The sequence below is a fragment of the Myiozetetes cayanensis genome, unplaced genomic scaffold, assembly GCF_022539395.1.
Source record: "Myiozetetes cayanensis isolate MyiCay16 unplaced genomic scaffold, myiCay2020 scf18, whole genome shotgun sequence".
In the NCBI taxonomy this organism is placed as follows: Eukaryota; Metazoa; Chordata; class Aves; order Passeriformes; family Tyrannidae; genus Myiozetetes; species Myiozetetes cayanensis.
Genome location: NW_026087389.1, coordinates 14,567,248 through 14,595,110, shown reverse-complemented (window position 1 = coordinate 14,595,110; position 27,863 = coordinate 14,567,248). Strand labels below are relative to the sequence as shown.

The 27,863-nt window shown below is 46.4% G+C and overlaps 1 protein-coding gene across 1 annotated transcript in view; it reads left to right on the top strand.

Moving 5' to 3' along the window:
* The first annotated feature begins 5,804 nt into the window (after nt 1-5,804).
* DNAH1 (dynein axonemal heavy chain 1) overlaps nt 5,805-27,863 on the top strand; it is a 67,610-nt gene continuing 45,551 nt past the window's right edge. Inside the window, exons 1-20 of the mRNA XM_050313052.1 lie at nt 5,805-5,901; nt 5,995-6,011; nt 6,591-6,663; nt 9,190-9,364; nt 9,877-10,033; nt 10,559-10,691; nt 11,659-11,820; nt 12,361-12,613; nt 13,852-14,009; nt 14,839-15,050; nt 16,294-16,580; nt 17,592-17,742; nt 18,310-18,503; nt 19,532-19,757; nt 20,388-20,507; nt 21,300-21,382; nt 22,821-22,962; nt 24,114-24,269; nt 25,200-25,398; nt 27,250-27,503. Of these exons, the coding sequence (XP_050169009.1) occupies nt 5,805-5,901; nt 5,995-6,011; nt 6,591-6,663; nt 9,190-9,364; nt 9,877-10,033; nt 10,559-10,691; nt 11,659-11,820; nt 12,361-12,613; nt 13,852-14,009; nt 14,839-15,050; nt 16,294-16,580; nt 17,592-17,742; nt 18,310-18,503; nt 19,532-19,757; nt 20,388-20,507; nt 21,300-21,382; nt 22,821-22,962; nt 24,114-24,269; nt 25,200-25,398; nt 27,250-27,503 (3,249 nt within the window). The remainder of the gene's footprint in view (nt 5,902-5,994; nt 6,012-6,590; nt 6,664-9,189; nt 9,365-9,876; nt 10,034-10,558; nt 10,692-11,658; nt 11,821-12,360; nt 12,614-13,851; nt 14,010-14,838; nt 15,051-16,293; nt 16,581-17,591; nt 17,743-18,309; nt 18,504-19,531; nt 19,758-20,387; nt 20,508-21,299; nt 21,383-22,820; nt 22,963-24,113; nt 24,270-25,199; nt 25,399-27,249; nt 27,504-27,863) is intronic.

The window sequence follows — 27,863 nt, the reverse complement described above, 5'->3', positions numbered from 1 at the left end:
TTTTTCTGCCCAAACCTCACATCCTCTTACTTGCAAATTTTTGGATGGCACAAATGCCTCTTCCACCCTTGACTCCCAAGCCCTTTGCTCCTGGCAGGTGCCCAGGCAGGAGAGGAGCCGGTGCTCATGGCCTGGGCTATGCTGCCTCCCCATGGCATGCCCCCTGGTGCCACTTTGCCTCACCCTCTGTCCCTGTGCAAGGCCACACGGGCATCCCTTGGGCCTGCTGTGTTATCCTCAAGAAGCCCTGCAGAGCCCTGTTCCTCTGGCCCTGCATTCTAGGATTTGCACCCCTCCCCAGGTGCAGAGCTGGACAGGAGCAGGACTTACTGTCAGCACTCTGCCAGACTGGACAGGCCTGGGCAGTCTCAAAGGAGCTGTGAAGCAGCCCCTGCCAACAGCTCTCATCCTGCAGAAGCCTCTACTCGCCTCCTGCTTCATCCTTTCCTCCTCTTCCTCTGCCCTTTGTACTCCCTCACACTAGATCTATTACTTTCATGGCTTGGTTTTTTTCTCTTTAAATCTTTTTCTCTCTGCTTTTCCACCTCCTTCCTCTCCCCCAAAATAATCCAAACCTGTTCTCCCACACTCCCCCGCAGGGCTGGCACTGCTTGTCCCTTCCCCACCATCTCCTCCCTGGCAGACCAGCTTGTTGAGGCTGTCCCAACAGGACTCAGTGCCACTTTTCCTCCTGTAGGGCATGCTGTGTTCTCAAGGGCCCATAGCCCCCCATCCCCACCCAACGTGACCTCTTAGCTCAAGATTTTTTGAGTGCATAAGGTTGGTCACAGACAATGACATGGTGCAGCTCTGCATCAGCAATCTGCCTGCCTGCAATCGTTTTAGGGATGGGATGGTGGAGGGACCTGCTGGACCTTTCTGGACAGTGGCTGGTGGGGTTGGCAGCCAGCTGGCATGGAAGGTGACACTGGGGCAGCAGGCACCCAGCCCCTCACTGCCCTTGCACAGGGAACAGGGGATGTCCCCAGTGGCACTCGGTGGCTCCTTGGTGGGTGCCACCTGCACCCTGGGGCTGGCAGCCCTGGAAGGCACGGCTGGGGGTGACTTGGTGGCTGTGCTCCACTGCGGTGGCTTCTGGTGGCAGCTTTGCAGTGGCCCTGGGGTGGTGACTCAGTGGTGGGTAGCAAGGGGGAATCTGTGATGTCCCCATGGTGGCAGCTCAGGAACGCCGGTGGCAGCTCGGTGGTGGTGGCTCTGAGGTGGCACTGGGAGCCCTGCACGGCCCCGCGCCGGCACCAGCACCAGCCGGCCGGGCGAGCCCCCGCAGCCCCCAGGGCGGTCGCCCCCGCGCCGGGCGTGGTGCTGCCCGGCCCGCGCTGCCCGGAGCCTCCTCCGGACCAGCCCAACGACCCGCGCAGGGGGAGGGAAGCCGCCGTCCCCAGCCGGAGCCTTGCGCCCGCCCCTCGCTCCCGTGGCAACGAGTCCGGCGTCGGGGCGGACTCAGGGCGGACTCGGTCGGGCCGGTGCGTACCGCCCGCAGGCAGGGCTGGGCAGGGTCCCCGCCGCCCGCCCGCGGCCGAGGGCTCTGAGGAGGGCTCGGGGGTCGGAATGGAGCCCCCCGGGTCGGGCCTGGCGGGAGGGAGGGTGCCCCGAGCCGGCGGGCGGGCGGACACGCAGGTGTGGGTGATGTGGGAGCCCCCACGTGTTTTCAAGGCGGTGGAAACATCGGGCAGGGTCAGGATTCCTCAGAGCACTGGAAGTGGGGTGTCCCCCGCGGCTGGTGCGCCGGGCGGGCACTGCCCCATCTCCGCACGTGGCGCGTTAAACAGCCCCTGGGCTGCTTCTTCCGCACCCTTGTTCGTTTCATAAATGAAACAAGCAGCAATGCCTGTTTCATTTGCGTTGTGCCTCGTAAACGAAACAAGCGTTGTTGGAGTCTCGGTGCCGGTGGCTGGCGGGGTGTCTCTCAGCACCCAGCCCGCCTGGCACCCCAAAAGGTGCCGTTCGGGCGCTCGGTAACGAGCAGCACCGGTCGCCGCTGCTCCCCCTCCCCGTGCCCTGCCGCTCAGGTGGTTGGTTGTGCGGTGCTTTCCCGTGGAGAAAAGAATGCATTTAAAAACCCGGAGGAAAATCAATTTCAAACCCCTGCAAATTGCAGGAGGGAATGGCCTGCTATAAAACTCGAAATTACTTTCGACTCTCTTTCTTTGGAGTAGAAGGGATTTGAAGTAGGGGATGGTGTTTAAAGCAGTTTGTTGAGAGCGCATCACCTTGTTGGAGCTTATATTGTATGGCTTAAATTATAGGAAGAGGGAATTTCTACATGTTGGTGTCCAGATGGTGTAGTAGCTGGGGTTCTGGCTATCCACAGATAAATAGATTTCAGATAAATACTAGACTTCAATCTGCGGTTTTGCTTAGAGGTTAGATGATATTTAAAGTACTATTCTCTTTTTCTGTTGCAATTTTTAGCCATTTTGAACCTTATTTGAAAGAAAAGAGTCCCATTTTGTCAAAGCTTTGGATCAAAGAATTGAAGTAGAGGCAACAGATCAAAAAGCTCGTACCAGATGTTGAGCAAGACACGTGGGAGTTTGACTTCTTGGATGTGTAAAGCCTGAATTTACCGAGAAATTGTAATTATAGTTTTGCCACAATGACACACAGACGCTGTAGCTAGTGTTGTGTCAGCAGTGCCATAAGAATATGCTCTCATTTTGAACAGTTTAGCATAATACATTGTACCTGGTGTATCTAGGAAACTTGCTTTTCAGGTGTGAGAGGGCATGACTGAACTGCTGCAAAGATACGTGTTTCAGCAGTCGGGAAAAGATTTTTCCAAGCTTATTATCACTAAAGCTGGGACAGCTGGGTGCCAGGCAGATGTTTGCTGTTGAAGAGTGGGGAGGTGCTCCCAGATGTGCAGAGGCAGTGGGGAGTGAAGGGTTTTTGAAGTGGGTGGGGGAGCTGCTTTCGGGTGCTCGCTGCAGGATGGAAGGTGCTCCCTTCCTAAAGCCTGGACAATCCATGCTAAGCTCTGGGATGAGGATCAGGGGTCACCCTCAGGTGGAGGGAGGGGAGGACAGCCTTAGGTCTACACACTGCTCATTGTTTCAGGGGTGTGGGAAGGCAGGCAGTGCTGTCAGCGGAGTTGGAGGCTGGGAAGCCTCCAAGTTTTGCAGTAAGCCCCTTGACTCCACAGCTAGACTGAATAAAAGACAGGGAGTCTCTCTTCTCCTCTTTTAAACCTACCTGGAGACCGTTCCTGAGAGCTGGATGGAAGCACCAAACCACTTACTAGCTGGCACTGGAGCGAGCTCTCCACCATGCTCTGGGAAACCTCCTTAACTGGGAAAGCTAGCCATACTCCAGCAGCTGAGGTGGCAGGAGAGTAGGATTCCCTTTGTGCTTAGCAGTTCTTCCAGATCTATATCAGCTTTAGGGCACTCAGACAAGCTGTTTTACTAATATGTTTGGGGAATTGCTGGGAACACTTTGGAGGCCTGGTTTTGTTCTTTATATTTGATGGTGTATGTCAGGGTTTTTTTGCAGTTGCAAACACCAGACCTTCCCTCTGTGCAGCTGGGAGAGCATGATGGATGTTTTTGAGCTGGACACTGAGTAGGGGTTTGTTTTATTTTGATGTAAGTGCTCAGGAAGGACTTTACAGAGGTGTGAGTACATAGGGCACAAAGTGGCAAAAAATTAGGCCTGCTGTGGACTGGCTTGATACACACTTCATCATCATGGGAACTTGGCCATCAGCAGCAGCAGCCACATTATTTTGGTTTTAGGCAGAGATTGCCAGCCCTGCTAAACTGGGAGTGAGTTCAGTCACTCACCCTACTAAAGGTTTAGGTGAACCTGGCACCCTGGAGCTGTGCTTTTTTGAATTAGATGAGTTTGGGATTCTGGTCCTAAGAGGTAAAAGCACAGCAAGTCATATTGCCACATTGGCCCTGCTTCCAGGCTGAGGATGCTCAGGTGACATATCAGGGGAGGCACCACAGGGTCGTTCCGCCTTGCTGCTGTTCTCTGTGCTGGTGCAGGAGGCACGAAAGAGTCCAGCAGTGATTCATCAGGAATCCTTGGATCTTGGCTGATACCAATCAATCCTGCTGGGCTGCTAAAATAGATATGGCCAGAGCATAAAATAGCTAATAAAAACAAAATCCTCCATGGAAAATTCATTCTTCAGGGTGTGAGGTTCCAGTTGCCATGCCAAAGCGAAGCTGAGAGGAGAGAGATTTGATATTTTCTAGCTTGAAGGAGAGGAGGGGGTATTATTGATCTCATCTCCCAGGTCTTTCCAATCTGTTCGTTTACTCCATTTCACTTAAAAGATTCACATCATGGTAACCTTGATTTATTATCTGATTTCTTTTTTGATTCAACCTCTCAAAATTGTGCACCGGCTTGAACCTGCAGTAATACACCAGCACAGTTATTCCCTCTTATCTCCGGCATGCATGTAATGCTTTCTCTGCTGCCTGTACCCAATTCATTCTCACAGACAGGCAGCAAGGTGAAATTTAGAAAAGATTGCCCTCCCTCATCAAGTGTATAGGACAGGCAGAGTTTTCACTCCATTCAAGAGCAGAGCAGAGAAGGCATGGCAGGAAGGGATGCTGTGGTATTGTCTCCAGGTTAGGTGGAGACTCCAGGCAAGTATTGTGCCAGCTGTGGCCTGCAAGACCAGGCAAGGTCTTTCCAGACTTAGCTTTGGGAAGCTGGAAGACTCCTACTGCAGAGGCTTGGCTTCCAAGAGTAAGCAAGATCCTTAGCAAGGATGCAGGACACAAACCATTAGTCAGGTAGGGCTGGATGAGGAGTCTGGGTCTAGCCCAGGAATAGATCAATAAACTGTATTGCCCTCGGAGTATCTTTGGGAGACACCAGGGAGAGCTTTGACTCATAATTTATAGGAATCAGCTACACAGGTATGTGTACATCATTATATCAGTGCATGTGTGTGCAGGCTGGAGGGGTTTGTGTCACTGTAGCTGTTCTAATTAGTTACAGTAGTCATCCCTGTGTTTAGACAAGCCTAAAATCAAGGGTTGCATTATCCTCATGCCAGAAATCTGAAGGCTGCTCTTAATTGGTGTCTCTGAGTGCACAAAGGTTTTTATAAAATAAAGCTGTACAGCTCGGCTGTTTGTCTGGACTTGTGTCTCCCAAGATGGAAGCTCAGAAGTTATTTGTGATCTGAGATCACCAGCAAAAATAGCCCCTGCAGGAGGAGAGAGAGGGGAGCTTCTGGCTATATTTTAACATGCGTTAGGCGATGCTTAAACATCTGTCGTGAATTATTTAAATGAAAGGGTCAGATTTACACCTGGGAGTAGCTGTGCTGGTATCCTAGGCTGTAGCCTGCTCCCACTGGAGCAAAGTGTGACAAGGTTTTTAAGGGATTTGGGTGCAGCAAAAGTATAGTACTTCTCTTGTAGCCCCAGTTTATTCGAATTCTCCTGGCAGCCTTTCGAATGCTGCCACAGATCCGGGAAGCCCCTGCTGCTTAAGGAAAGCAGCTTTTCGTGCATGAAGTGCTGGTTTTCCCCCTCCAAAATCCATCTGGAAAAATAAAGCAGTCTCTTTCCCCAGGGTTAGTGAGCTATTGAGTCAGCCATGTGAGACCAATGGCTCCCAGCCCACCAAGTCAGCGCTTGGTATCAAATCAGGGGATCGAACCTACCTTGTTACCCACTCATCATAGCAAGTCAAGGATATCCAGCGTGGGGGAGAGTGTGGAGGGGTGCCAGATATACAGTGTGTGACAGACTCGATGTCTTTCCACTTGTAGCAAACCTGGAGTTACTTCACAGTATTGTTCTCCTAAGAAGATGGAGAAAGCAAGGAAGGAGTTGATTAATTTTGTGGGTAGGAGCCGTCCCAGTACAAGCAACGAGGCTTCAGGCAGGGACTGCAGTCCGGGAACGAGTCTGTTGCATTCTGAAAGCTCCAGCCAGGGGCCAAGAAAATATTCAGCCTCTAGACAAAAAACATTTTCTACTGATGTCCTCGCTCCAGAAGCTTCCAGTAGCTCAGGGGTAAGTGCAAAGAGCAATTCTTTTTCCACTACTGACCTAAAATGAAAAGACTCGTGGTACACCTGGTATGGACATATATAGGTTCACCCCACATCCTAGCCCTTCCTTTTGGTCAGAGGTGTTTGTGCAAGATCTTGACCCTTAAAAAGTGAAGCCATAAGGCTCATCCTGGTCACAGTTGTGTTGCCTTCCTCAGTATCCAGATAGCACTGTCATGGTTCCCTGGGTTTAGAATGCCAGTATGGCAGGGCAGGCACATTGGTTGTGAGTGCAGGTGATATTTGGTAGTAAAACCCAAATGACTGGCTGCCTATTCAGCCCCCAATCCACATCTTAAGCTGACATCAGACTGCACTCTTCTGACATATCCCCTGTCTCTGTGCACTGGGCTGCAGTTACCAGGTATTTGTGTCTCTGAGCCTTTCCTGACCATTACTCAAGGTCTCAGTTGCCCCTAAAGATCTGATTAGGTCAGTCTTACAGTCTCACTTTCTATCTGGACCTCTATGACCTCTGCTTGCACTGTGCTGCAACTGTGCTCTGTTATCTCTGACATTTCCCTCGAATGCTGCATTCCAGAGTGTTTCTGCTGGTCCCCACATGTACCGGTCTTTGCTGAGACAGTCGGACCTCGAGCACCACACCCCTAAAGGTAAATACACTGGGAGGAAACGTGGTGGGGCAGGAAATGGGGCCATAACTGTTAAGGTTGACTATAATGGACATGCTATGAATTAGGCTGCTCACACTGGGTTAGTGCTCTGCTTTCATTCTCCTCTCAGTGCTCAGGAGTGGTGCTGAGCTGCTTGAATATCCCATGAAAAGTGAATTTCATTTAGAAGTGAAGCAAAGTGAACTGACTGGGTGGTAAAACCATGCTCTCTTCTCCCCTGGATATATCCACTCCTCCCAGGGTTCAAGGTGGACTGTGCTGCTGCCTATGGGAGTTCTGGTCCTGCTGCCAGAACACTGAGTTTGCATGTGTTTTTATTGCATATGGAGCCAGCAATGGCCCTTTCCTGTGAAAACCATAGAATCAGAGAATATCCTGAGTTAGAAAGGACCTACAAGGATAAGCAAGTTCAACTCCTGGCCCTGCACAAGACAATTCCAAAAATGGGACCTGCCTAAGATGAGAGAGCTATATGGATTTAGGTACCCATACCCAAAATCATGGTTCTCTTTCCTTTTTTCATTCTGCATCCAGCTGCATCCCAGAGCAGTTTGTTCTCCCTGGATGCAAGAGGTCTCTGTGTGTACAGAGCTGCTGGTTCCACCTGCTTACAAGAACTTGTGTCATGGATGCTCAAATATAGGAACAGAGCATGCTGAAAGGTTTGCCAGCACTCTCCTGGCCCCTAGAGCACCCCTGGGGCTATGGATCATAGGCTGGCAGCAGGTGGGAAGAAAGTGTGTGTGTGAGAGGATTTTAGTCTTAGAGAAAGATGGGAACTGTACATACCACCTTCCTGTGCTTAGAAGTGACATTTATTTTCATGAGTGAGGACAAATGACTGCTTCCTCGAGTGAATCTTGACAAGCTAGACTCATCCTTAACAAGTGGAGACAGAACTCTATTTATGAATTGCTGCTTCTTCAAGGGGGAAGAAGCTATCAGGCTGGAAATGTAAATGCAAATGAAACACTAAGTATTGACATAAATAGTTGATAGTGCACAAAGTGCCATAATGGATGGTGCCATGGATTTGGCAACAATGAAGTGACAAAATTGGAACAGCTGTGCTCCCTGACAACAAATATAAATCAGGGCCATTCTGATAAGACCCCAAGCAAGAGATGTGCACAGGGCTAAAGAGCTGCATTTTAGGGATTCCTCAAAATCATAATGAGCCTGCGTGTTGGCATGGACCATGCAAGTGTTTAAGATCACATTCATGCCAGGCTAGCTGCCCTTCCTGAGGGAGGGGAGTAGAGAGAGAGGAGCCAGTTCAGTGGCCATTTCCTTTAGTCTCTAAGCAGACAACGTACAGCTACCAGGGTCGAGTCAGGGGCAATTTAAGAAGGACAAGGGAATGACCTCTTCCAGGATCCTTCCTGTACCTGACCATCCTGAGACATGTCTGGCTTCAGCATTACTGGGTGCTCTTCACAATTGCTTTGAAATCAAGAGTCACATCCATGACTCAAGAAGCACTTGGAGCAGGGTGAATGATTGGGTTCAAAGCTTAATGTGCAAAATACCCAATTACAAGCCAGAACCTTAAGTTTCTCCTTGATAGAGTGTGAAAGTTCATCAAAGGAAAAGCTCTCACTCCACTAAAATCTATTTTTAGTTCAATGCTTAGCTCTGTCTAGGGAATAGTGCTTTTTAAAGCTTGCATGCAATTACTTAATTTAGGTTAAGCTTCAAATTCCCAGTTTGCTGCTGTTCTATTATTTGCAACTTGTTTAGCAATATAAACAGTTTGGTTTATTTATGGGCTAAATGACATGGTTTAATTTCTGCCAATTCTTGGAAATGTATACTTTTTACTTAGTCCAAATTTCTATTGAAAACATTTGGCCAACTGGTGAGACTGTTAGCTGTTTGACTCATTTTTTTTCTCACACCACCACTGATGTGAGTGGGAGGTTTTCTTGAGCAAAAGCTGAGTAGAGAGAGATTTGTCCCAAGGTGTGAATAGGAACTTCAGAGGACAAAGATGACCTGAGCAGCTTCTTCTCCACTGCAAGATTCATAAACCCTTTCTCACCACCTTGACCAAGTTCCTTCAAGATAAACTGACTCTTGGTCTCAGGGCCCCCTCAGGGAGGCAGGGGAACCTCACCCCTTCCTGAGGGTGAGGGAAGCTATGCACTGGAGACAGCAACTTGTCCACTATCATGTAGAGGGTCTTAGCAAAGCTGGGAACAAAACAGAGCTCCTTAGCTCCAGGTCATTGCCCTGCCTCCTAAAAAGCTGCATGACAGTAATTCTCCGTGGAGGCTTCTTCCATGCCATCATTTTGATACTGGAAAACCATAATGACATACTGTAGAAGGAAAAAGAGGCCTTCCTTTCTGTTTCTAATTTGATGTCTGCTTGATTTCTCTCACAAATCCTAGTGAAGTGACTTCTGCAGACAACCCAGTAGACAGCAGAGTCCTTTTTTGGGTGTGAATGTAAAGTAGAGCGACGTCTGGTGGTTTCAGACATGTGTTTCTCTTTGTCTCTTAGTCACACAATTCAGGATGCCTGAGGACTTCAGAAGTGTCCTGGATAAACAAGTGGTGGGACCATCCACTGAGACCTTCACCGAGTCTGATTTCCCAGTACAATCATTTAAGCCCAAAGTGCAGATTCCTTTTGAAAGGCTTCCAGGGCAGTCTCCTCGGAAGGTTGAAGTAGAGAGGTAAGTAACCAGAAAGTGGGTAGAGGCATCATTATGGAATGGACACAGCAGATTAGGGTGTTGCTTTTTGCTTTCAAGACATAACATGTAAAATATCCTTAAGAAAATACTGTGCTGTAAGGCAGTGGTTCTCCAAAGTGAGGTGTGCACGCATTGCAGTGGGTGCAAAAGACAATTCACTGGGATGCAGGAAGAAAATACTGGTTTTAAATAGTGTTTATTTAGTCTTTTTCTTGTTCTTTTTTAATTTCTGTTTTTATGTATGCTCTGTAACATGCATAATGTATTAGTACAGCAGTACAGGTATATAATTTATAAATTGGAGTAAGTGATCATTCCAGGTCCCTTCCAACTGAACTGGTTTTATGCTATAAATGAAGAAATAGACATGTATGCAATACGTGCTCAAAAATCTTTTTACTGGTAGGTGTGCACGATCAGGAGTGGAGTTTTAGGCATGGGAATGCTTACAGGCACGTGAAGTGATTATTTCCTCTTCCGATTTAAAACAGGAGGAGGCGTCTGTATCTCACCTTTGATATTGCTGAGCTCTTATCCAGCAAGGGGATAGACTCCAATGAGCTGATGCCAAGGCACTATGACCCTGACAATATTCCACCTATTGAGGAGACAAAGGATTCTGTCTTTCCCATCTACCTCCCATTAAAGGTAAGAGAGCACGTTTGGTACTTGTGATTGCTTATACCACAGGAGGCTTCTGAGGATTGGAGGGCACTTAGCCAGTATTGACACAACAAGCAATGAAACAAGGAAATGCTTTAGAGCCAGTTTGGGCCCTGATGGGTCTCTACAAGATGCTGGGCATCTTCTGCAGGGTGCCCACAACTTCCATCAGAACTGATAGTCCTTGAGAGTGCTCCTCACTGTTATTTGTGTGTCCAGAGGAAATGCATCTCATGTTTCCTTCTGAAGGCAGTACTCAGCAGTATTACTACATGAGACCTTTCCAGGTGGTGGTCTGTGCTCCCTAGGAAAGGGCTGGAGGTACAGATAACTACTTTTTGGGAGAAAATTGTTGAGCAAAGATCAGCACAGCTTTTGAACCTGGACTAGTTTCCATTTTTGTAGCCCATGTAGGAGGTGAATGTTAATTTTCCTCTCATGAAATTTTGTATTGGGTGTTTTCTTCTTTCTGAAGCATGTCTTCATTTCACTCACACCCTGGCTTTTTAGGTATTTGACAATGATGAGTATGACTGTCGAACTCCAGAAGAGTGGATCTCACTAGGACTGGAGCCAGGATCTTCCGATAGAAAGCCAGTGCCTGGAAAAGCACTTTTACCTACAGATGATGTACTTGGACACGGTAAAGCTTGAATGAGTTACTGCTCAAGCAAGGCTACACTAGCAGTTACTGGCCCATTCAGCAGAAGGCAGCATGTGGATTCTGATAAATGTAGCTGTATTGATGCCCTGTTGTGGTTGCAGTCATACCAACTCATCTGCAGTAGCTTTAAAGCATAGGAACTGGCAGGCATCCTGCCTGCAGCTCTGGGGCAACCTCCAGAGGCTTGGCTGTCTGCAAAACCAAAGCATAAAACATAAGCTGTGTGTATCCTCGGGCAGCCAGCACGTGATGGCTGAGTTCTGCTTGCAGCTGTCTTGGGAAACACTGCACCTGATCACTCCCCAGGTTCAATGACTGTTCTGCACTCAGGTAGTTAGACCCTCTGGGCCCTGGGGAAGGTGAGACCACTGACAGCTGTATAGAGTCAGCACTCTTGCAAATTCCTCTGGTTCAGACCCATTCTCAGCTTCAGCATAATGCTCTCCTGACCTGTATCCATACTGATATCAATATAGATACATATCTCTCTAGTTAGCACTTCCCAGCATTTGAGAGGATCTGAACATTTAAGAATTAGATGCCCTGGGAACGACCCAGAGAAAGGAGAAGGTACAGAGTTTTATGGCCACTCACAGTTATAAGAATGAGGACTCGTGTAGAGCCACACATGGGAAAAGAGAATGGGATCCCCACAGTGCCCATGTGGATAATGAGGGGTCCTGGATCAAGGAATGAAGGAATTGAGAGGAACTGTGGGTCATTCACAGGGAACCCACAGAGGTGAAAGAAAGAAAAGTTGGAAATTCTAATCTGTAAGACCTAAGTTAATTATTTAATTGATCACAGCAGAAATTATGTGAGATTGACTGAGATTCCAACTCGCAAATGGGTTTGACTGTAGCATCACCACTCTGATCAGTAAAGTCCATTTGCTGTAGACTCCAGGAGAGTGGGCTAACCCTGTTTTAATCTTTGATTTTCTCAGAGGACCCCAAAAGCCAGGATTTGATCTATGAGTGGATTAATGTTGGTGTTCTGGATTATGACAAGGAGACAGAGCTCTACTTGGTCCATAAAACAGATAAGAATGGTCTGGTGCGGGATGAAGAAGGGAGACCCATCCTCAATGGAGGAGTAACTGCAGAAGGTGTGTTTTGAATAAGGCCTTGTAGGACCTCACATATAGTTTGAGAGCCAGTTCATTACCTGCACTTGTCCTCGGTGGAGATGGGTAGGACATCAGGAAGTCATTTAATTCTCTCCTTTTTATCACTCTTGGCATGTGTCTGTTTAACCTGCCTGAAAAATCTCCAGGGAAGAGAACTCCACACCTTAATTTGACACCCTATTTGAGGTTTTCGCTTTGGAGATACCTTTCTTTTTAATCCATCTCCTGTCTTTCCTCCCTTCAAGAGAAGTAAAATGTTGGTCTTTCTGGTCCCAATGCCATTTTGAAGGGGAATGTGGACAGATTAAGACAAAGTACCCCTCTGTTTGAAAGGTTTGGAGATGCTGCTGCCTCCATGCTACTTATCTCTTGCTGTCCTCAGCTCTGGTCCCTCATTTTGATCTCCAGTAAGCCAGCCCAATTATACTGCCTGTCACAAAAAGCTGCTGTCAGCACTGCAGGCCATTCTGAGTTTCATTTTCCCTGCAGACTCTTGTGAGCTCTACTTTCATTCCCCAGGGAGAGCCCCGTTGTTGCCATGTCAGTACTGGGTGCCACGAGTTTGCCTGATGTTTCTGGCCGAGGATCCCCAGGTGTTTGCAGAGCGCGTGGCCGCTGCCGAAAGGTTGCGCAAGAAGACGCAGGGGCTGCTCATGTATCACCTGTATGTGGACTGCATGTCCACAGAGGGACTGCACAACATCAGCGAGAACAGCCTGCAGAGGATGAAGCTGCTGGCTATGCAAACTCCCAAACTGAAGGAGGAGAAGAGGTAAAGCGTCACGTCCGTGTCTGGGGTCTCCGCCTTCAGTGCACAAACACTGAAGGACTTCACAGGGCTACGAAATAGCTGTCAGTGGAGGCAGATCTTGAGCATCCAACTCACAGAGCGTGGATCTCATCCGCCTTCCAGCCTGTGCACATGCACACCACTCTGATGCCCAGAGTGTCATCAGGGCCCCAGGGACACATGTACAGGGTGGGTGGTCTGTCAGTGTCCCCAGAAGAGGTAAATTTCATGTGCAGATCCACAAAACCATGCTTACACCTGCAGTTAAGTGGCCTTCAACAGCAGGAAGGTTGGCAAAAATGGCATGGCTGACCTTGATGTCTCCCTGTGCTTTCAAAGAACGGATCAGTCATTGCTGTATTGATCTGCAGACCGCCAGTTGTCTCCAGAGACCTGACTGATGTCTGCTGGTGACTCTTCTACCTATTAACCTATTGCTAAAACAAATCAAAGTAAGATATGCATGGGGGGAAGCAAACAGAACAGGAGATCTCCACCTGGATATAATCAAGTATCTCCTTGAGATGCAGTTCATAATAGGAAGGCATTTTAATGTCCCTGGGCTGATGAATCATGAGCCGTTGGTGGTGTTGCTGGGAGTGAGCCGTGACTGATTGCCCTGCTCAGAGACAGGAAGGTGTGAAGGGCTGCATGGTCTGCCAGCCTGAACTAGAGAGTAGGAGAGTAATTAGTCTCTGTTTGTGAGCAGAAATATAGGGATAAAGAAAGTACTCTGCCTGCTTGAGGTGAAGAATGATGATTTCCCAAGGCAAACAGAGTGGGGTTTCAGCACTTATGCACATGTTCTGGCTGAGGAAACTGATGTCAAGAGGTGTTCAGCAGTAGGTAAATGGGAGGCCAGCTTGGATACCCCAACTTTTCCAGAACTGCCAGCTAGCTTTCCTTGTTTTTTGGTTATTTCTCCTCCCCTCTGTAATGCTTCTCCCCAGAGGAGATTTTGCTTTGATGTGAAAAGACACTTGAGAAGGCTGCAGTCCCATTCCTCAATCCCCACTTGCCTCTGTCATTAAAAGTCCAGTTGATAGCTTTGCTGGCTGCTTGATTGTCTGCACAGCCCTCCTGACATGTTCAGTAGTAGGGGAGCTTCTGGATTAGCAAATTCAGAAGGGAGGTAATGATGGGTGGAGTTTGCAGTAAAGCTACAGACATACTTCTCCTCCAGCACCATGGGTTATCAGTGTTTCTGTGTCTTGTAACAGTGTGTCAGACTGCATGTGCAACCTGGAGGAAGAAGTGAGATTAGAGTATAAACACACCATGAACAGGATCAGCTTTGACAAAGTCGTCACTTCCAAACCTGAGATGTTTTCTTATGTCACCCTGCCAGACAAAGAGGAGAAGGAAATACCAGAGAGAGGTAGGGGACACAGTGAAGCACTTTGAATTCAGTGGGGTTGTGGGACCTCCTGTCTTTAACAGCATTCATAGTTTGCTGTAGGAACTCTCAGGTTCATGGTAATGATTAGGGCTCATAAGGGGCAGCGGCAGGAGATTGTGAGACTTTTGATTGTATCTCCTCTTTTTTAGGGTATATTTGCATATTCATGTTATCTCAGTATAACACATACCACCTATCAGCTAAGCTGCAGTAACTCTGCAAGTGTAGCCTTAGTGGCACCAAATGCTTGGCAGTGTGATTAGATCAACTGCCTTCTGCTTTGCAGCGTGCTGGGGCTGATTGCCTTGCATCTGCTGTGCTCAGCTGGGGCATACCTCAGCTGGGAAAGGGGGCTCCGGCTCTTTTAGGGTCCCAAACTGGAGGAAAATGGCCACAGTAAAAGATGAGGGGGCCATATTTTGTGCACTTCGAAGGCTGGAAGGCCTTGAGGTGGTTCACAAGTGGCCGCTCACAGATGAGGTGACTCCTCTGTGCCTTGAAGCCTCAGTGGGAAGATTCTTCAATTCCAATGTTCTTTCTCATGGAAACTTCATGAACCAAAGCCTTGGGAAGGTCAGGCATTAAGACAACCCCTCAACCCCTGATGGGAGGCTGCAGAAAATCTCTGCTGCAGAGCAGAGACGCTCTTTTTCATCCAACTGTCTGCTGAAGCTGCTACATGATAAAGCCTGTGCATCAGTGCAGAGCCCTTTTCACAAGTGCTGTCCCAAAGGGAGCTGTACTTGCTCTAAAAACAGGAGCTGGAATGGCTGTTGCAGGCAATGACAATTCTTTTCTTCGGTGCTAGGGCTCGTCTGGATCCCAGACTACCCTTTCGGTAAACGACAAACGCGTTTCAGCTCCATCTCACTCCTGAGCAGGCCAGAAGTCATCCTTCTCCTGGCACAGGTGCAGGATGAGTGCAACAAGGTAGTTGCCATGTCTCTCTTTAACTCATCCGTGACCAAACTTGTCTCTTTGGAGGAGTTTGAGGAGATACAGACCCAGACCTTCACTCAGGTGAGCAAAGGGAGCGTGAGGGGTGAACACATGGAGCAGCCACCAGTGCTGTCAGTGTGTATTGGACAGATGCAGCAGCTGCAGATCTGTTCCCTGAAATCTGATGAACTGTCAGAGGGGACATTGTGGTTGGGGCAGGGAGGAATTTGCATGTGCCTGTCAAATTGATTGGGATGTGGGGAGAATGGGCTGAAAGAGCCATAGCCCCCTAGATAGGATCGGCCAATGCTGACCATGCCCTTAGTCATGTGTTGAGCAAGTTGCCATATAGGGCTGCAGCCCCTCTCTCCTCCAGCTGGTTGCCATGCAGATAACAGTCCTGGTTGGCACTCAAAAGCTTCCTTTCTTTTTATTTCTTTTTCTTTATTTCCTCATCCATCCAGCTGCAAGGCACAAGATCTTTGATTCCTCCTGAAACACTCATGGGGGTAGTGCTTTTCTACACTCTATGTTCTTTATGTACTTAATTAAATTACTCTGCTTGCAATGCCAGCAGACAGAGTAGGACAAAAATTTGCAACTCTGTGGTAACTCTCACCAGAAGATCTTTGTGTCCTCTAATTGAGGGCAGCACATTGCACCCTGGATGTGGCAACACAAGTAGGTTGCACAGGGTTGCACACTAAATCAGTGGCAGGGAATATGTGCTGGTCCTTCCCAGTCCCATGCTGTTTCAGCCAGGCACTGTTGTCATCCACTCAGTGACTAAGGTTCTTTTATTACACACAAACAGCAGCTGCCTGTGGAGCAGAAGTGACACTTGGTGGTATTTTAATAAATTAAAACACTGCAGACTGCTGCTACTGCCCTTGGCTTCTTCCGCTCTTTCTCCTCACTTGTCAAGAGAAGACAACATTCTGTCCTTTATTTGCTCATCATACTGTCTACACAACTTTTTGTAAGGGACCCTGACACAGGCAGCTCCAGGGATACTGTTCTATAGAAAAGAGAACAAAGAGGGAACAATGTATAAAAAGAAAGAAAAGAGCACTCCCACTTTTTAATACCAGGCCTTCTTTTTGTGGGTCTTTTGTCCGTGAAGGAGATGTGTGACCAGGTTCAGATGCCACGTGTGTGTGCATGGGTTTGAGAGCTACTGTTTAGCTGCCACAGCTCTGAGAGAACAGTTTCCTTTCATGCCAGAGAAAGGCCCAGCAGCCCCAGCTAGTAGCTCACCTTGCCATACTGCTTTCCCATCAGCCCTTGGAGGGTTACTCAGCTTGGTTTTTTTCCTTTGCCTTAGGTTGAGATATTTCTCAAGGATACTTGGATTGACAACATAACGACTGCAATAAAGAGCAACCTTCGAGACGCAGGCAAAGACTGGTTCAACCTGGAGCAGAGTGACTGGGATGCCTACCAGAGATCCAAGCTGCGTAAGCTGATGGAGCGCATCAGATTCATGCTTCAGGACTCTCTGCGGTATCTGGTGCAGAATTCACTGAGCAGCTTCACCCAGCTTTTACTGGATGCTTGCCAGGGTGTCCTGCATTGCTCAGAGGACATGGAATGGGATGACCTCGCCAACATGTAAGAAAGCAATTTAAAAAGGATGGAAAGAACAAAAAAGCCTAGTGCTGTTGTCTTTCTATCTACTGTTCCACAAGTGCACTTTGCTCTGTATGAGGCCTTTAGGCTGGGTTGTTTCTTTCTCCCAGTCCTCCACCTGACACACTTGCTTGAGTATGGAAGAATGACACGGAGCTGCTGTGTTGGTACAGCTTTCAAGCTGCTGTTAGTGATTCGGGACAGCCCATCAGAACCAAGGTCTGCTGCTTTGATGTGCTACTCTAAAGAACAGCCACCTCCAGTGTTCTTGGGGGAGCAAATTATTACTGCTAGGTTTTTTCTGGATGCCAGGAAGAAGAATACCAGGAGGTATTCCATTCTTGGAAAAAAGCTCAGAAGTAGGATCTGGCTTGGGATCTCTAAAGAATACCAAATTTAGGTTATCACAGTGCATAGAATTTTATTCCTTTGGGTATTGATTTAAGGATTTTTGTCCTTCATGGTATTAGAATAGGAACATTTAGAAATGGAAAACCAGAAGAAAAAAAAGAACACAAAAAAACCAACAAAACCCTGCCACTCATATGAGGCCTTTTACCTTTAAATCAGTGGAAATCTTGACACTGACTTCAGCTGATCCTGAGTCATGCTGGTCACATACAAGATTGGGAGATGCTAATATAACTTCCAGAAGGTACACTTTAGGAGTGTACTGGAGGTGATGAATATCTGGTTTGAAGAGCATCAGTAATTTTTCTGTAAAGCAGCTCCAATTCTCAAGATAAGGTTTTGACTTTTTTGGAATCTGATATGTCTCAATTGATGCTTCCTTCATTCTTGATAGAAAAGTGTTCGCAATGTCTTAAATTTGGAATGCAGTGTTTCATACCTTCATATACATGAGACAGTCCTCCTCTCCTCTGCTTTCCCTTCCTGTCCAGTAGGCATTTTAATATCAGCACCAGAGCAATACAGTTGTGTGCCATTGTCTCAAAAATCATCCCCGTTCTTTCTTGTCTCTTCCCACCGCAGGCCTCAAAGGAATCCACTCTTTACAACTGACCTTGTGCTAGACAGCAGTGGCATTGTCTTCAGCCCCTCTGTGGAGACCTTTGAGATGTCCCTCATTTCTCTGTTCGACAAGGGAATCATGGCGACTCACAGTGTCCCACAGCTGGAGCAGGTGAACTCTTCTGCATCAACAGTGACACAGCTGTGCACGTCTCAGTGCACTGCAGCTCAGCATAGACACCCTCGAGCTTGTGCTGAGGGGGAGAGGTACACAAGTAGGTAGTTGGGAATGCAGTTAAATCAATTTGGGCACAGCACTGTGCTAATGCAGTTCAATTCTGACAAGATTTCTTCAATCTCCCCAACCTTGTAGCTATTCTGTCTGGTTGCTATCTCTGCTTTGGTGCTGTGGATTCTGTGGGCACGTGTCCTAAGCAGCCTGGCTCCCCTGAGTGCATGGCAGCTGAGAAAAGCAGGCTCATAAAGGAAATACCATTGTTTTCAGTGCTGTCAGTTTGGTGCAGGTCTCCTCTGCATATTTATCCTTCTACCTGTTACTGTCTCCCTAGATCCTCCTTCTCTGGGGAGCGGGGCAACATAAAATGGATAAAACAATTCCTGACACAATGTAGAAGGATGGACTGCATGAGTTCCCAAGGGGGCCACCAGTGTTTGTCTCTCCTGAGGAGGCACAGTTAGCTCTGCTAGTCCTGAAAGACCTCTATCCTTCCTCTTCCAGTATGTACTGGAGAACATGGATATCACAGACACACCCATGCTGGAATCAATGGGTTTGCAAGAACCAGAAGTGGAAGAGCTACGTGAGGCTCTGCGGGCTGCCATCCAAAAGACACAGATCCCTCTCCGAGCCTACGGCAAGAGATACGAGAAGTTCTTAGAGATAAATAACAATGATATCCAGTACTTCCTAAAGTAAGTGGCTTCTGACAAAGCACCTCTGACCCAAGTGGCAAGCCTTTGCAGAAGCTGTTGGGCTGGTGGGGGATTGTGTGTTGTGTGAGAATAGGGGACCTGTTCTGAGACCGCGTGTCTCAGATGTGAGATCAGACATCCATCAGAGGCAGCCTTCAGCCATGGGTGATGGTCCATGCTTTTAGAAGACATTGGTTGTGGCAGTGAGAATTTCTTCCTGCCTCTGACAGCAGTCACATTCCTGTCATGTTTGTCAGTGTAATTGGAGATATTAATGGCCCTAAAAATGAATCATCCTGTTTGAGAATCCAGTTAGCATACTTGACCCTGACCTCCTTCATATAGTGTCTATCCAGGCTGATAGCATTCTGTAGACAATAATGTTTTCTTTTGTTTCAACCCATTGTTTTCACTGCCAAAACTCTTTGCACCTATGATGTCCTTTAGCCTCTGTTACTTTAAAGGACTTCAATTTGGTTATCACATTTTCTCTGAACAGTGGGAATGAAGCTCTTTTTCTGTTTTGTTATTCCAGCTTAATCAGTTTACAGATCCCATCTGACAAATTTCTATCTCTTCCCAGAACACACTGAAGTGCCTACACTCCCCTGAGGTGCTTCCTGATCTTACCCTGTTTACACCAGTGCTTTTATTTTGTCTCTCCCTCTCTTCTTGCCCTACTTGCTCTTTCATCTCTTTCTCTCCCTTTCTGCAGCTAAAATATTTTGTGCTCGTATTCCATTCCACAACTATTGTGCTCTAAAACTCATTGTAGATTTGAGTCTGTCCCTTCCCTTGCTCCCCAATAATGTTCCTCAGAAGACATTGGCACTCTCTCAGTCTATGCTTGCAGAAATTTGTAAAACTTCAAGTAGATGCATGTTTTAATAACAATAAATGTATGCCTTATTAATTTAATACCTTGATCCCTTTGTGTGGACACATCTGGACATCCTACAAATAGCCTGGATGCTCAAATGTTTTTAAGGTCTACATTACCATTTTTTGGTTGGTGTTTTTATTTATAGAGACTACGAAGAGCAATTTCCACCTGCTCAGGAGGTGATGAGAATAGTAAGCAAATACTTGGCTGAAAAGGAGAACCTGGACAACGTTCTCCCTAGTTCTGTTATCATTGGTCCCTTCCATGTCAGGATAGAATACATTAGGCAAAATCTGTCTGGAAAATACAAAGTGCTTGCCACTTCCATGTTGGACATGCTGGCTAAAAACCTCCATTTGCAGGTGCAGAATGTAAGTTACCTGGTTCAGTAGATTATCTGTCTGTGTCTTGTCTTGTCCTTCTGCTTTTGAAGTTGCTGTGTTGTTGTGAAATAGGCAAAAGACAACACCTAAGGCCACATTAATGAGGATATTTTAAAGATCACATTGAAGTGATTATTTAAAATTAAAACTAGAGGGGAGATATGCATACTCAGCCAAATCAAGTATTAAATATATTTAATAGATTACGTGCCTTAAACCTGTAGCTCTTGAGATGAAATTCTTCAAGACCTTGCCATCTTATAAAATGTGCTGGTGGATTAAAAAGGTCTATCTAGTAGACAACTGGAAGGTCCTTCTGCTTGCTCTGAGGATAACTGCAATATAGGCAGTTGCATCTGCCATCCAGTTGAATAAATCTGTTATTGTCATCATCTCCACTCATACCTGCAGTTCCTCTCCTTTTGGCAGTTTCATTCCATTTGAGCTCAAATGAGATGGATGGAGAAAGACTGTGAGAAAGACAGAACAGGGCTATGTACTCATCACTTAGACCACCTGGAGTATGGGAAGTGGGTGTGTCATGGCAGGTTTTCCAGTTTGTATATTAGCAATTTAGTGACTTTTTGGTGGTCTTTTCTCTGCTGTGTCATCCTGCAGATCTGTAACGCATATGAAGCCGTCAGCAGCAAAATTCATGTGAAACCAAAGACTATCGAGGAGCTGACGGAGCTGCGTGACTGGATGAAGGGAGTCCCTGAGCAGCTGGCTGTGCAGGAGGTAGGACATGCTCTCATTTGGACATGGACACCAAGGGAATGAGGGGGAAGTTTGTCATTGCAATGTGTGGCGTCTCAGAAGCAGAGCTCCAGGTTTTTATTTGAATGTCTTTGCTTGTAATGCCACAAGATTCCTGGCTTTGTATTTTTATAATTCCTAAGATTTGTATTTTTAAATACATGTATCATGGATTTAAATATCTTTGCAAAACAAAATAGCAGTTTAAAATCTTGCCTAAAATACTTATGTATGCATTTTGCTACCTTCATGATCCGTTCTGCACTTGTGTACTGAATAGCTGTCGTCTAAAAATGAATGCTGTTTTCAAGAAAATCTTTCTGTTACCCAATGTTTATATTGCTGTTAATGTATTTCTTCTAATAGGACATTCCAGTACTGAGTTATTTTAAAGTTATTTGAAGTGTAGGTCTTTTCCCAGCTGAACAAATGGGGAACAAAGGCATCAAGCTGTAAGCTGACTTGTCTATACCAAGGAGAGAACCTGGAGGATAACCCGAAACACTCAATTTCTGTCCAGCACTTTATCCACTAAGTCACACTTCTTTTCATTCACATAGAACAGAGGGTGATGATGGTGTGATCATTCGCAGAACAAGGGGTTTAAATCCATTCCCACTGTTCACATAGCACAGAAGCAGCCCACATCACATTAAGCTTGTGTGACTAATGCTCTTCAAAGGCACCTCATGAAAATGAGGTGCACACCAGAGAGTTGGAATCAGCATGGTCTAAAGGTGTATACTTTTTGTCTCTTTCTCTCACCCTGTGCAGCAACTGATTCATGAAGTCATGGAAGATTACAAGGTCATGGAGGAATTCCTTTACAATCTCACTGAAGAAGATTTCAGTGACAAGTGAGCACAAGGCATTTCTCCCACTGTCGAAGGGGGACTCTTTGCAGCAATTACCATTCTCAGTGCTTCAGGGGCCATGTGTCTATCAAGGGCTCCTGCAGAACTTTTAAGTGTCTCTCAGGCTATATGAGCACTGAACTCTTGAAATGAAGTTCATAGGCAAGAAGTGTGAGTTCATGCTGCCTTCTGGCCTGGGGCAAGGCAAACCAGTAGCTGTTAACCTGTTTAGCATAGGAAAGCCCTTTCTCTTGGTGGTTTTTTTGGAGGATTTCTTTGAAACATTTGCAAGGTCTCAAAGTGCACAGTTTAGTCTGTGTCTGAAACTACATGAACACGTCCAAGATAGGAACACTCCCATAGTTTTCTTAGGAGTAGGAAGGAACCTGTACCCTTATTGTTACTGCACTTCTCCGTGCAGTCTCCTCTTTGTTTTATTACTCAGATTGGGTCTTGACTGTGCCCCAGTAGCAGAGTCAGCTCACAAACACAACCACGAGCCTTCTAAAGTCTGCTCAGACCTGGAAGTACTTCTCATATGACATGTACTTCATCCAGAGTGTCTACAACCTGAGTGAGTCTTTGCAGAGTGCTCCTGAAACTAGAAACATGGGATGCACAGGGCAAAAACCCCACAGAAGCTGCAGGAAGGCAGCTCAGATCTAGGACAGCTTGGCACAGGTGTGGCTGTGTGCCCTCTGGCCAGACCTGGCACAGGCAGGACTGGTAGGAGAGGGCTGATCCCCAGTTTCTGGGGGGGTGTGACCCCAAGTGCAGTGATGCAGAACTTGCACCTGGGGTTGTACAGAGGCTGAGGAATCCAAATGGAGTCAGTGACGGGTGTGCTGAGGCTGAGCAAAACCTGCTGTGGCTAAGCAGCCACTTTGTGCAGCCTTTCCTGGATCTACAACGCTCTCCCCAGGGCACTCTGCAAAAGCCTTGCTATCCAGGGCTTCCCTGTATCTGGGTTACCCTGGCCCCTCACTGCCCTGCTTCACAGGAGATTGGCTTTTTCAGTAGCCCTGAAAAGCCATAAGCCAAGACTCTGACCCCATTTTCTTCAGTTCCTTGTGAAAACATTCAAAGACAGGCATTCCCTCTGGATGCCAACTGTTATTTTGCTGTCTCCTAGCTTTTCAGCAATGTAGTGGATTTGTTCCTTTTAAAAAGGCCCTCCACTTCTCCCCAGCCCTCTCCAGCTGAATAGCCTAGTCACAAGGACTGCATATCAACAAGACAAGCTGGAAAAAAATGTTTTGTTGAAAACACATGTGTTTCTGTTGTTGTTAAGCTTCCTTGTTTGGTGGGATTTGGCTTTCTCATTCTGTTATTTTCAGCATTTCAAACATATGCTCAAAAAGCTTTTCTCTCTCTCTTTCTCCTCTTTTTTCTTTTTTTTTTTCCCCTTTTCTGTTTCTTTTCTTATGCTGTGTGAGTTCAGGTGGGCTGCAAGTTACTGGCCACTGAAAATGTCTATGGAAACAGAGGCCATTCGGCTCCAGCACGTGGAGGATGAAGAGAAATTTCGCAAAGCGCAGATCCAGGATCAGAATTCATTTCAAGGCAAACTGGATGAAATGCAGGTATTAAGCCCCTGACATGAACTGTCTGTAAAAGGGGGCCTTGAAGTTCTTGTGGGAAACTTTCAGATGAGTTTTTTGTCAGATGAGTTTTTAGGTCAATGTACTGTTGGACCAAAAATTATCACACCCTCCCTTGGTTGTGTTTTTTGTGGTTTTTGTTTTTGTTTTTTTTGTGTTTTGTTTTTTTTGCTTTTGATTAAGAGTTTCATTTTTGTGTGAAAGACAATAATCTGCAGAAATACTCATTTTTCAGTGGGAAGTGCTCATCGAGATACAGTGTTCCAATTCTTGGTGCTTGGGCAACACATGCACCTCCTTTTTCCTACCTGTGTACTCAGTTTCCTGCAGAGCATCTCCTACAGTGCGCTGCCATCAAGGGGGAAATCCAGCATTCAGCCATGGAACTCACCTTGTGGGAGAAAAACCTGAAGTAATTGCAGAGTTTTGGAGCTGAAATACCTCTGATGTCTCTTAAACAGTCTGAATTTTATTTTTACACCATAAAGTCTTAAATACAGGGGAAAAAAAAAACCATCTTAGAAAGACTATAATCACTGAGGTAGAATAGCTCGGAAATAGATTCCCAAAATGATAATACCCCAACAACTGATAAAAAAACCAAACAAACAAAATTCAAAGAAGTAAAAAACCAAACCCACACAAAATACTAAAGCAAAATCTAAACGAAATAAACAAACCCAAGCCACCACAAAAACCCAGAAAAATTATTAGAGAAGTTCTAGACACGTGTTGTTAAACAATTCTTGGATAAAAACCTGAGTGACCAGTAGAGCTATCATTTGCACTTTACCGATTCTGATGACAGATAGCTAATGACAGTATAAATTCAATATCAAGAAATTTGACCACAGACTTATTGCTCCTATTCCTTGGGGACCATCCGTTGTCACAAAGACCAAAAGCAACTGGTCGTCAGATTTGCGCTTTCATCCACCTGAGCAGTGGTTATTGCTTCTCCTCACCACTTTCATCATGGTCTAAACAGAACTGGAATTGGTTTGGTGGTGGTGACATTTTGAGCATAAAAATCTTGCCTTTGTAATGTAACAAAGAGACACCAGGAAGCTGAGATCTCTAGAGGCAGTACCCAGCTTCAGAGCCCCATCTTATGCCTGCCTTTTCTCTTCCAGTTGACTGTAGGTGGATTTTCCATCCAGTCAGACGTTAACCAAGCTCATGAGTTTGCTGAATATGCAAGGGATGTCCGGAAGCAGCTGAAGGAGCTTCAGGATTTGGCAGTTCTGTACAACAACAGGGAAAGGCTCTTTGGCATCAAAGTTACTGATGTAAGTGTCAGGTCCTGTACCTGCAGGACTCTAGTGTTTGTTGGCATTTCTAGGTGGTAGGAAAAGCAAATAATGGGATGTACTTCCTCAGGAAGGAATCCTTCATGCTGTTTTGGTTTATCTGGTGACCTTCTCCTCAGTCCTGTAGAATGACCACTCTGTGCTGCAGAATGTGGAAGGCTGCTCAGGGCCTGATATTGCCACTTCTTCAGTGCCCACACTGAGATCTGAGGGATGGTGATGAGGAGGAATTGTTTGGGGAAGGTCTTGAAGCAGCAGTGAAGATGCATCCATTTCTGTGAGGCTGTTGCTGCAGGTCTATGGTGTGAATGCGAGTGGTTGCAGGGTGGGTGCTGGCAGCTGGCTGGGCTTGGAGCGTGGTGTTCTCCTAAAGCAACAGTTTATGTAGTTGCAAACACTCATTTTGCTTGTAGCTGCTCAGCTGCCAATGAGTCACTGTCATCCACATCCAGCCTAGTCTGGCTGCAGACCAGGAGTTCTCGTGATCTTTTCCTACCCCTCAGTCTGTCATTACTTCTCCTTCACTGTAAGGAGACAAGTTTGGATATGGTTGTGCAGTGTGTGCTTTCATTGACTGTGTGTGGCCTGCCCATCAAAATCCCTTCACTCTGCAGGAGAGTATTTGTAGAGGCAAGTGGAGGGAGTGCTTTCCATGCCACGTACGTGGTGCAGGCACAGCTCCACTGGATGCAGTTTGTCCTGAATGTGTCAAGCCCAGCTCTTGCTCTCCTTTGGAATATATATTGTTGTCCCAAGAGAAGGTAGTCTGATATATCCTCTTGGAGTACATGTTTTCTCATCGCTGGCTTCAGATTTAAAAAGAGTTGGGCCTTTTTTAGCATATAATTTGTCATCTAAAGGTGAATATACTTGTTGCTTATGCCTGTTATACTTGCTCTCTTTCCAAAGTACGCTGTGGTGTCCAAGATGACAAAGGAATTCCAGCCATACTACGATCTCTGGACTACAGTGTCAGACTGGATGAATTGGAACGAGAGCTGGATGAATGATTCTCTTGAAAAAATTGAGTCTGAGGAGCTAGAAAAGAATGTCAATGACTCTCTTAAGACAATGCAGAGATGTGTGAAGCAGTTCAAGGATTCACCAGGTAGATACACAGTCTGGGGAAAGGAAGTTGGTGCATATCAGCATTTTGAGGTGAGGCATGTCATGGAGTGCTCTGAACAGGGATTGTCAGGATGTCACATGTGTGTGTTAGAGACAGCTGAGAAAATGATGCTAACAAAGTTATTTTCCGCTTTTTTTTTTTCCCTGAAATAGTGATGATTCACATCTAGATACTAGTTAGCTGCTTGAAGTACCAGTTTGGCATGGAAACTACCAGGCTGTAAATCCCTTTTATACCTAATTCCCAAGATGGTACTGAAATAAAAGCCACCCTCTGATGTTGCAGTTAGTATTTACTCATATATATAAAGTGAAGTAATCCTGGCTAGTCACAGAGAATTACTATATAGCCCACTGGCTAGACGTGTGTTTAAGCCCTCATGCAAGTCAGGCAGCAAGGGAACTTGAACCTGGGTCTTCCAGGTGCTGTTTTCTTGGCCAATCCTAATTCTCTATTGGCCAATGAATTTAATGGAAAGCCAGAAGAGGTCTTGATTTTGTTATGAATAAAATGAAATTGCAAAATCTGGAAATGATCTGTGCAGTATAATAACAGTTTTCCTTCTTGCCTGAATGTGTATGAGGTTTAGATGATTGCACACAGCCCTTGCAATTCACATGACAGTCTTTTAACCATTTCTCCTAATAAAGCTGGAATTGAGACTTTAGTTGTAGCTTAACATCCCATTCCCTGATTCTCAGAGATGTGCTGGTCATTCTTTAGAGCTGATTCTAAAAATCTCCTGCCAGATGGCTTAGATTGAAATATATTTTGCTGTGGGTGATTTTTGATTCATCCTTTTTAACTTGAACTTGCTCTTAAACAATGCCATGAATCAGCCCCAATGGAGGAGGTGATGAGTGGATGCGTGAGTAACTATGAATCATTATGATAAACAGAAATACTAAGAATACCTGCTTGTATTCATTGCAATATTCCCTGGCACCTGGAAATATATATGTTTTGTCCTTGAATCTGCCTTGTCTTTGCATACACCCATCAGGGAGTGTGAGGCGGTCACATCCTTGCTGTGAGAGTGCAGTGTAGCCACTCAGGGTTCAGCCAGAGGAGGCACATGCTGCAGCCACATTTTGAAAAGGAAGCAAGTCCTGTGTTCTTTGCCTACCCATTGCTTTACTCACAGTAGCACAAGCAGGATATGAACACTGAAGAGACAAGGTTTTCCAGGATGCTCCGAAGGAGAAAAGCCCATTCCTTCACTTGTCCTTCCTATGAGGCAGGAGTACATTTTTCTCTAGCATGGCTATAGGCTGGCAGGGCCTCTCCTGCATGCTTCTCATTTCCAGAGCTGGCTGGGATCCCAGCCTACCTCTAGCTCCTGGGTATGGTGTCCATCTTCTATTGAGGGTGGCCTGAGCGGGGGTGTGAGATAGCTTAAAATGTAGCCTTGTTAAGAAGTGAGTATCTTGGAATGATGACCAGAGCTTCTAAAATAACTGCTGGCAGATGAGGCTTCATCATGCTTGAGCCCATATCAAGGAGTTAAATTTATTTCCTTGTTGTCCTCTGGTGAGCTCAAGCCTAAAGCACACTTCTGCTTAGCATGGCCCAGCCAGTAACAGGCTTTTGGGTGATAGGCAGATCTGCTTCTGGGAGTGGGCTTGAATCCTGCCTTAGTGGCCTTATAGAGAGATCCTTCATATCCTCATTACTGCAACCTGCATTTTCCAGTGCTCTCTTCTGCTGCTTACCTGCCCCATACCATGTGACTACACGCACATCAGGCTTTAGATAACTTCTAGAAATTCCTTAAGGCAACTTCCTCACCCAGTGTTTTTGCTGATGTTGTTCTGTTTTTCCCCCTGAAAGACTGCCAGGGTGTCGCCATGACCTTTCGAGACAAGATTGAAGAATTCAAACAGTACGTCCCCCTAATTCAAGGGCTGCGCAATCCTGGTATGAGAGAGCGGCACTGGGAGATGCTGTCGAACAAAATTAGCCCCGATGTCAAGCTGGAACCCACTCTGACTCTTGGTCGCTGCTTGGAGCTGAACCTGCAGGACCACATTGAGAGCATTCTCAAAGTGGCCGAGACAGCCAGCAAGGAATACGCCATCGAAAATGTGAGCAGAGAGGACTTGCTGTATCTCTGGTTGCTTCTCAAATGTGCTTCTGCTGAGCAGGCAGTCATTGCCTTGGGTGGTGCTCCTGTTGTCCCAGAGGCACATTCTGCAGCACAAGTCGAGAGGCTGCTGCCCTTACAGAGGGAAGCAATGGCTGCACAACTGAGTTCACACACTAGATGAACATATTACACCTTGTGTAGAATTTCAGTTGTAGCATAACAGCACTGCCTGATGGTTATGCTGATCCACTGCTTGGGTCTCACTCCTCACTTTGGGATTAGTGACTGGTTATGTTAAAATAAATCGACTGTCTGCATTCTGCCATTCAAATGTTATCTCAAGGGGATTAGCTAGGAC